Here is a 10,278-nt window from a genome sequence, read left to right as displayed (position 1 = left end):
TGCACAGGTTCTTAGGATGATATTACAACCTGAGGAACTTTCTGATCTGGAAGATTCAGACATTTCAGATGCTGAAAGCGATCACATCTCAGAACCATCTTACCATAGCGACATCGAATCTGCCGAACCAGCCCCTGATGCCCAGGATGCTGATGAGACTGACGCGCCCCCTCAACCTGATCCAGCCAGAGGGCGTGGGCGTGGCCGTGGACGTGGCCATGCATACCAAATGCCAGCAAATGCACCAGCTCCGGATGCCGCCAATCAACCAGATCCAGGACAGATTGCACTTGTGGGACGAAATGGCACTGTGTGGCAAAGAAATGCCTCAAATATTGGTAGACGTCGTGTACAGGATATCATCAGACAGCCACCTGGCATCACCAATGCTGCTCGTTGTAACTCGATGGCGGAAGCATTTGGCTTCTTCATTACACCTGCCATGATTGATCTGGTAGTCATTGAAACCAACCGTGAAGCCAGGCGTTGGTCCAGGGAATGGAATGATGCTAATCCTGAACAAGTAAAGGTTTGGACAGCAGTTGACGATACTGAAATGAAGACTTTCATTGGGCTTTGTCTGGTCGCTGGGGTGCACCGATCCAACCATGAGCCAGTTGCATCACTCTGGCATGAAAAGGAAGGCAGGCCCATCTTCATTGCCACGATGTCTAGGACCTGATTTACAGAGATCCTGAAGTTGCTGAGATTTGACAATAAAGCAACTCGAGCACAAAGGGAAGCAACAGACAAACTAGCACCATTCCGTGACTTCTGGCTCCTGTTTCAAGCGCAACTTCCAATGTTCTATATTCCGGGAACTGACCTCTGTGTTGATGAATCGTTTGTGGCCTTCAGAGGTAGGTGTGGATTTCGCCAATATATTCCTTCAAAGCCTGCAAAATATGGCATCAAAATCTGGTGGTGTTGCGATGCTGAGACCACTTACCCACTGAAAGGTGATGTGTACTTAGGCAGACAACCTGGTGAACAGCGCGATGTTGGACAAGGTGCGCGGGTCGTGAAGGAGTTGGTGGCACCCTGGCTCAGAAGTGGTCGAAATGTTCCAGCAGATAATTTCTTCACATCTATTCCTCTGGCTGAAGATCTGCTAATTGATGGCCTCACCTATGTGGGTACAATCCGTTCCAACAAGCCTCACTGACCTGATGCAATGAAAGCCAGCAACAACAGAGAGGTCCACAGCTCATTGTTTGGCTTCAAGGACCAGGTGACACTGGTGTCGTATGTTCCAAAGCAGAATAAGTCTGTTCGAGCTGTGTCCACTATGCAGCATGATGCAAGTGTTGCAGGAGAAGTGCACAAGCCAGAGATTATCCTGCATTACAATGCCACCAAGAGTGGAGTGGACAACCTTGACCACCTAGCAACTATGTTCACCGCCAGGAGAAAGGTGAACCGTTGGCCTGTTGTACTGTTCGGTAACTGCATTGATGTTGGGGCTGTGGCTGCATTCATCATATGGCTCGTCAACTTTCCTGAGTGGAAGGCATCTGAGGGACGATGACGACGACGTCTCTTCCTGCTGGAACTGGCACACGAACTGATCATGCCACAGGTCCGGCGCCGGTCCCCGATACCAACATTACAGGCACCGATCCGTATGGCAATGAAGATGGTTGGCGTAGTAGATCCTGCTCGGCCACAGCAGGCTCAACGGGCAGTGGGTGTTACCAAGAGGAAAAGATGTAGCCTTTGTCCTCGTGAAGTTGACAAGAAAGTTAGGCTGAAATGTGGGGCATGTAGGAAGCCTGTATGTTCCGATAACAGCACCCAACAGGTTGTTTGCGAACAATGCCAATAAATCCAAACGCGGCACACTATTCAAGTTTAAAAAATTCAAAACATTTGTTTCTGCAGAACATGATGATAGTCAATCAATTAATTTTGTTGAAGGTATCTCAGGTTATAGTTTGGTAAAGCGTTATGCTGTAGCGGTTACCGCTGGATGCACACAATCGCCTTGCACCGGCCAGAACACGGCTAGACGCGCCTCTCCCGGGCATGCCCGGACTCACTGTTCCCCGGCACGCCCGAACCTCCCGGGCACGCCCGGTCTCGTCTTTCCCGGGCATGCCCGCTCTCGCCTTTCCAGGGCTCGCCCAGAGCGTCCGGGCATGCCCGCTATCGCCTTTTCAGGGCTCGCCCAGAGCGTCCGGGCATGCCCGCTATCGCCTTTCCAGGGCTCGCCCAGAGCGTCCGGGCATGCCCGCTATCGCCTTTCCAGGGCTCGCCCAGAGCGCCTGGGCACGCCCAGCCTCGACTTGCCAGGCCGCAGCCAAACACGCCCGGGCAGGTCCAGACTCGCCTTTCCAAGGCTCGCCCTTGACACCCGGGCATGCCCGGTATAGCTTTTGCCGGGCAAACTTCCCGACATAAATGTGTATATATATTGCTGCCCGATAAACGGGCTTGTCAGAATACCTGAGCTGTTTTGTTTCAATAAAGCAACTCGAACGAATTCCGTCTTTGGTCGCGTCAATTCTTTCGACTCGCGTTGGAGCGCAGTTCCTTCATTGGTGACCTACCGACATGGATACGGCAGTGACGCTTAAACTGCCTACCTTCTGGGAGGCTCACGCGGCTGTTTGGTTCGCTCAGGCGGACTCTCAGTTCGCCCTGCGAGGCATCACCGCGGACGACACCCGCTTCCACCATGTTGTGGCGGCGCTCGGTTCCGCCACCGCGGCCCGCGCCTTGAGCCTCCTTGAGCACCCGCCGGCTGCTGACAAATACGACGCGCTGAAGACACTCCTCGACGCTTTCGCCCTCTCACCGGCAGCACGTGCACGGCGCCTGCTCGCTCTGCCCGAGCTCGGCGACACGCGCCCGTCAGAGCGCATGGACTATATGCTCTCGTTGCTCGGTAAGCACTCTCCGGATTTTCTGTTCCGCGAGCTGTTCCTTCGCCAGCTGCCTCACCCGGTACACCTCGCCCTGGCTGGCACGTTGATCACGGATTCCCGCGCCCTCGCCAGGGAAGCCGATAAGATCTCCTCGGCGGGCCAGCACATCGGCGCGGTTACCTGGAGCCCGCCGCCGTCCGAGGCGACGCCCACGACGCCCGAGCGCCCTGCGCGGTTGGAGGCCGAACTGCCGGTGCAACTGGCGGCCGCCACGCCGCACCGCCCGCTTCCGACACGACGGCCGGGGCCTCCACCTGACCGGGCGTGGTGTTATTACCACGCCAGGTTCGGACACAAGGCTCGGACGTGCCGACCCCCGTGCACTTTCGGCAGGTCGGGAAACGGCCGGGCCGGCGTTCATTCCCAGCCATGAGCGCCGGCCACTCGGGCAACTTGCTGTTTATTCGGGACAAAGCGTCTGGGCGGCGTTTCCTGTGTGACACCGGCGCCCAACTGAGCGTCATACCCGCCTCCGAGCAGGACAGGCGGGACGCCGTTTGCGGCCCCTCTTTGGTCGCTGCTAATGGCTCGGCCATACGCACTTTCGGCCCACGCGTCGTCACCCTCTGCTTCGGCAGCCAGCGTTTTCAATGGACTTTTGTGACCGCCTGCGTCCCCATGGCTTTGCTGGGCGCCGACTTCCTCTGCGCGCACAGGCTGCTGGTCGACGTCAAACGTCGTCGCCTTGTCAACGCCGAGACCTTCAGCTCCCTGGCGTGCACGATGAGCAGTTCCGCGCCGACCGAACTGGCGTGCGCCATCCCGGCAGCGAACGAGTTCGCTCGCCTGCTCGCGGAATTCCCGGCCCTCACGCGGCCGACGTTTTCGGCCGTCGCGGTGCAGCACGGGATTGAGCACCACATACCCACTACGGGCCCGCCGGTCTACGCCAGGGCCCGCCGCCTCGACCCGGCCAAGCTCGCCGTGGCGAAGGCCGAGTTCGACGCGTTGGAGCACCTCGGCATCGTGCGGCGCTCCGATAGCGCGTGGGCCTCGCCACTGCACATCGTGCCAAAGCCGGGGGGTGGATGGCGCCCGTGTGGCGACTACCGCCGTCTCAACGACGCTACCACCCCCGACAGGTACCCGATCCCGCATATTCAGGACTTTTCCGCCCGTTTGGCGGGACGGGTCATCTTTTCGAAAATTGACCTGATACGGGGCTACCACCAGGTACCTGTCCGGGCGGCCGACGTCCCGAAGACGGCCGTCATCACGCCGTTCGGCCTGTTCGAATTTTTGGGGATGCCGTTTGGCCTCAAGAACGCGGCCCAGGCGTTCCAGCGCTTGATGGACGGCGTGCTGCGCGACCTGCCATTTCTTTTCGTCTATCTGGACGATATCCTCGTCGCCAGCACGTCCCGCGCCGAGCACCTCCTCCACCTCCGAACACTGTTCGGTCGCCTCAGCGAGCACGGCTTAATTGTCAACCCGGTCAAATGCCACTTCGGCGCGACGACCGTTGACTTTTTGGGCCACCGCATCACCAAGACCGGGGCCGTGCCGCTGCCGACCAAGGTCGAGGCCATCACCACGTTCCCACGTCCCCGTTCCATCAAGGCCCTCCAAGAGTTCCTTGGCATGGTGAATTTTTATCACCGATTCGTGCCCCGCGCTGCTCAGCTCATGCGGCCCCTTTACGAGGCCCTCCGGGGCAAGCCGGCCAAGCATGACATTGTTTGGTCCGCGGCCATGGACGCGGCCTTCGCCAGCGCCAAACGGGCCCTCGCCGACGCAACGCTGCTGGCTCACCCGGTGCTCAACGCGCCCATTGCCCTCACTACGGACGCCTCCAACTACGCGGTGGGCGCCGTCCATGAGCAATGGGTGGACGGGGTTTGGCAGCCACTCGCTTTTTTCAGCCGGCAACTCCGGCCGAACGAGTTAAACTACAGCACGTTCGACCGCGAGCTGCTCGGGCTATTCCTGGCCGTTCGCCATTTCCGACACCTCCTGGAGGGTCGCCCGTTCACGGCTTTCGTCGACCACAAGCCGTTGGTCTACGCAATGGCTAAGGTCACGGAGCCGTGGTCGGCCCGCCAGCAGCGCCACCTCTCCGCCGTGTCGGAGTTCACCACGGACATCCGGCACGTCGCCGGCAAAGACAACGCCGTGGCCGACTGTCTTTCTCGGGTCAGCGCGAACGCGGTCCACCTCGGCGTGGACTTCGCGCTCATGGCGGCCGACCAGACCACCGACGCCTCGGTGCAGGCACTCCGTGCGGCGGACACGGGCCTCCGCCTGGCCGACATTCCCTTCGCGGGCACCGTCCTGCTCTGCGACGTCTCCCAGGGCCAGCCTCGCCCCATCGTGCCCGTTTCCTGGCAGCGCCGCATCTTCGCCTCCATCCACGGCCTTTCTCACCCGGGCCGGAAAGCTTCTCAGAAGCTGGTGTCGGCGCGTTTCGTCTGGCACGGCCTTCGACGAAACATCCGCGACTGGGCCAACGCCTGCACGGCCTGCCAGCGGGTCAAGGTCCACCGCCACACCCAGGCCCCGCTGGCACCTTTCGCCGTGCCTGAACGGCGTTTCGACCACGTCCACGTGGACCTGGTGGGTCCCCTGCCCCCCTCGCGGGGGTTCACCCACCTGCTCACCATGGTGGACAGGACCACCAGGTGGCCGGAGGCCGTGCCCCTCGCCTCAACCACCACCGCCGACATGGCGCAGGCGTTCATCGCCACCTGGGTCGCGCGCTTCGGCGCACCAGCAGACATCTCGTCCGACCGCGGCCCACAGTTCACGTCTGAGCTTTGGGGCGCGGTCGCCCGTTCGTTGGGGGTCACGCTGCACCGCACCACGGCCTACCACCCCCAAGCCAACGGGTTGTGCGAGCGGTTTCACCGCTCCATGAAGGCCGCACTCATGGCCGGCCTTCAGGACGACGGTTGGGCCGACCGGCTGCCGTGGGTCCTTTTGGGCCTTCGCACGGCCCCCAAGGAAGACCTCCAGGCGTCCGCCGCTGAGCTCGTCTACGGCCAGCCGCTCCGCGTCCCGGGCGAATTCGTGCCCGACGCTACCAGTCCCTGGTCCGCCGCTCGCCAGCGCTCGGACCCCCAGGAGGCCGCCCGACGATTTGCCCCCGTGCCGACGTCCCGCCACGGTGGCCCCCAGTCCTACGTCCCCCCCGGCGCTTCGCACAGCGGAGTACGTCTTTGTGCGTCATGACGCGCACCGGGGGCCACTCCGGCCGCCGTACGACGGGCCCTTCCGGGTCCTGCGACGGGGCGACAAGTCTTTCATCGTCGACTTCGGCGGCCGGCCGGACCGGATTTCTGTGGACCGCCTCAAACCGGCGCACATGGACGTCGACCGACCACCACGGTTGGCCCTTCCTCCGCGGCGAGGCCGCCCCCCGTCCACAGTTCCCCCCGCTCGACCACCCACCACCACGTCGGACCCCTCCCCACGACCCTCCAGGGGTCGCTTCGGCCAGGTCATCCGGACCCCCCTTAAATTGACCCTGCCGGTGCAGGTCGATTCTGGAGGGGCGTGTGTAGCGGTTACCGCTGGATGCACACAATCGCCTTGCACCGGCCAGAACACGGCCAGACGCGCCTCTCCCGGGCATGCCCGGACTCACTGTTCCCGGGCACGCCCGAACCTCCCGGGCACGCCCGGTCTCGTCTTTCCCGGGCATGCCCGCTCTTGCCTTTCCAGGGCTCGCCCAGAGCGTCCGGGCATGCCCGCTATCGCCTTTTCAGGGCTCGCCCAGAGCGTCCGGGCATGCCCGCTATCGCCTTTCCAGGGCTCGCCCAGAGCGTCCGGGCATGCCCGCTATCGCCTTTCCAGGGCTCGCCCAGAGCGCCCGGGCACGCCCAGCCTCGACTTGCCAGGCCGCAGCCAAACACGCCCGGGCAGGTCCAGACTCGCCTTTCCAAGGCTCGCCCTTGATACCCGGGCATGCCCGGTATAGCTTTTGCCGGGCAAACTTCCCGACATAAATGTGTATATAATGTTGCGGATATGGGATTTGGCCTCCATATCCGCTTGTAAATATTCCCCTATTTCCCCAATACTCCCCAACTATCCCCAATCCCCCATTCCCTAGTCCCATTGCCTGTAAATAACACTCTGTAGAACCGACCTTCCCCTTTTTCCCCCATTAAATGTCGTGCCCAGGTTCACCGCATCTCGCGTAGACAACTATAGGACCTCTTGCTAGTTATTCTTAGTCTATGTCAGTTAAGGACTCATTTCCATTAATTCTGACTCTTCGTTGCACCAGAATGTGATTGTATGGCACCAGTAGTGAGTTTAGGACCTCCCCAAACCTCCTCCCATCTTCCTCATGAAACAATAACAACAACAACTACAACCACAGCGGGGGCGGCGCGGCCGCGGTGCGGGGAGTGTGCGTCCTCACACCGGCTTGGTTAGCCGCCATTGCCATGTGCGCCCACGGTGTTACCACGAAGGGGCTGGCTGTCAGCTCCTCGTCAAGGGCGGAGCCCGGTAACCCCCGCACCCAATAAGAAGCAACGGGCTGATTCCATCTGGGGCGGAGCTAACGAGCCGAGGGCGTGTCACTCCCCGCCGGATATACGCAGCCACTTACCGGACGTGACGTCAGATGCGCCCCGAGCTTGAAGAAGAACCAGTCGCGACCTCCGAGCGCTGAGAGACCTCCCTGCATCTTTCGGACCATGTGGATCCTGTCCCTGAGCCAAGAGTGCACCTTGAGCCATCGACTACCTGCCTTTCCTTGCCATCAATCCCCGTGTGAGTCAGTCTTGTCCCGTTTATCTGTCGTCTGTCGGGGCTAAGATAAGACCGTGATTAAGTGCCCACCTTTCTGTGCTGTCTCTCTTGTCCTTGTAATCTAACGTTCCGAACTATTATAACCTCCTCCGGAGGTCTTGAGAACTGTACCCCTGGTGTTGTGTCATTTTAACCCAGCCGCTGTGTCCTTTCCTCAATTGATTTAGCGTAGCGCGACTCGGCCAAGGTTCGAGTATAATCGGGTAAACTGTGCAGACGCGGTCATACCAAACCGCTCGGTAAACCAACATCCACAACCGCGTCTGTAACAATATATTGCTGCCCGTTAAACGGGCTTGTCAGAATACCTGAGCTGTTTTGTTTCAATAAAGCAACTCGGACGAATTCCGTCTTTGGTCGCGTCAATTCTTTCGACTCGCGTTGGAGCGCAGTTCCTTCAATGCTATTGTTTAGTTCAGATACATGTAATATGCCAATATTAGCTGAAAAATGAGCTAAATTTAGGTGATATTTCCTGACAAATGACCCATCAAGGAATGCATTGACTAATATTCTGGTATTTTTGTGCTATTATCACTTGTATGTAACCAATAAAATATTTGAACAAGCAAAGGTCTTTTGTGATTAATTTTTCTTTGTTATAAAAACTAAAATATTTGGGGGGTGGGGGGGGGGGCGAACGGACCCCAGTTGGTAGGATTTGTATGTAAAATATGTTGGTAGGATGAGGGGGGTCATCTGCATATTACATAGGTACTGTTGGGATGGAAAGCTGATGGATATTTTTGTGGGGAGAGTGAGGGATTTTTTGAGGTAGATAAGTAAAAGGAAAAATGAGAAGGAAGAAAGGTGAGAAGAATGAAAGGAATACTTGAAGGAAAGGTGAATGGTGATTCAAATGAAAGGAAACTAAAAATCAGGTGTGGGGAAGGGAGAGGAGGGTGAGGGGTAAACCGGCTCTGGGCACGATGATCAAGCCTGAGTTAAAGGTCATAGGTCTCTGTGGTCTGTGGTCTTTTGGAGTTATCCATAGGTGACGTCTGTAACAATATATGTATGTGTATATATTTGATATTATGGGGTATTATGTGTAGATCAGAGACAAAAAAAAATCTTAATTTAATCCATTTTAAATTCAGGCTGTGACACAAGAAAAAGTGAAAAAGTCAAGGGGTGTGAATACTTTCTGAAGACACTGCACATATGTATATATATATATATATATATATATATATATATATATATATATATATATATATATATATATATATATATATATATGTTACAAATGATCATCTGTTTTCGCAATGTGCACTAGTGTGACCGTGAAGAGCGAGCGTGAAGAGCATGTACCTGGCTTTAGATCTTCCTGGTCCTCGCTCTGCAGTGGTTGCTGTGTCACCACAGGTCCACTCTCAGGCTGCCTTGACTCGTTGCTTTCAATCTCCTCAATTTCCGCAATGATTGGGCCTACATCACCATGCAGGGCTGTACAATTTACACAGTGCTTAATTTCACCAAACTATGAAAACAATGACAGCAACAACTACAAAAACGATAATAGTTACAATTGTGGACATGATAACTTTTTGAAAACCTTTTGAAAATAACGTTTTGTCCATAACTTTTTGAAATATCGTTCTACATATCGTTTTGGCCTCATCACTCAATGGTGAAGAATCACTTGAAAAAGTTTAAATATTCTCATATCAGGATTCGGATCTTCACCAAAATTGAATCGATTCGTCCTTGTCACACACCCAACCTGTCCACCAGGTTTTGTCTGAAACCGTCCACAACTGAGATATCCAGTTCACAGACAGACAGAGAGACAAACAGTCAGACAGATGAAAACACAACCTCCGCCCACCTTCGGTGGCAGAGGTAAAAACAAGATCGACCTGCCAAGGTGTACTACAAGAGTCGGTCAAATGGAAGCGTTTGAAAGTGTAAAGTCGGCCGTCTGATATGCATCTTGTGAGATATTGTTATAAGGTAATTGTGTTAATTTGCTTTATTGTGGTATTTGAAGTTTTAAACATAAACATCCGGATCCGGAAGGGCGGAGCTTAGCGAGCGCGCCATGTTGGCAATGGAGACGTTTGCTGTGATGATCGCTCCTGCTGAATGACTTTGGTTTTCGCTTACAATAAATCTTTGTTGATGAACTTCAAGGAGTGATACTGGATCCTGGTGACATTACATAATTGGCGACAAGGAAAACTACATTCTTGAGATGGCGGCTTATGGAAAATTGTTCCAGCTGGAGAGAGAGTCCTGGGAGGCCTACATTGAGAGATTCGTTCTACTGTGAGGAGAACCAGATCACCGATGAGAACAAAAAGAGGGCGATATTTCTGTCTATCATCGGAACAGAAGTATACCAAGTAATACGATGATTGGTGTCACCTTCCAAGCCTAGAGAGGTAACATACCAGGAGATTGTGAAAAGGGTGAAGGAACATTATTCTCCCAAGCCACATAAAACCTGAGCACGGTTTCGGTGGGGGGGGGGGGGGGGGGGGTGCAGCAGCCAGGACAGACTATAAGTGCACCCCTCACGAAACGTCGACATATGAGTGAGCTTTGTGAGTATGGAGTCCTGTTGGAGGATATGATATGGGACCAG

The 10,278-nt window shown here is 56.0% G+C and overlaps 1 protein-coding gene across 1 annotated transcript in view; it reads right to left on the bottom strand.

Moving 5' to 3' along the window:
* The window catches only part of LOC137437823 (uncharacterized), a 133,992-nt gene that overhangs the window by 116,122 nt on the left and 7,592 nt on the right, over positions 1–10,278 (bottom strand). The window contains exon 3 of the mRNA XM_068132477.2: positions 9,003–9,137. Coding sequence (XP_067988578.2) covers positions 9,003–9,137 — 135 coding nt within the window. The remainder of the gene's footprint in view (positions 1–9,002; positions 9,138–10,278) is intronic.

Source organism: Myxine glutinosa, chromosome 12, assembly GCF_964187855.1.
Source record: "Myxine glutinosa chromosome 12, kmMyxGlut1.1, whole genome shotgun sequence".
Lineage (NCBI taxonomy): Eukaryota > Metazoa > Chordata > Myxini > Myxiniformes > Myxinidae > Myxine > Myxine glutinosa.
The sequence above is the reverse complement of the archived record's forward strand: the minus strand, read 5'-3'. Positions and strand labels throughout refer to the sequence as shown.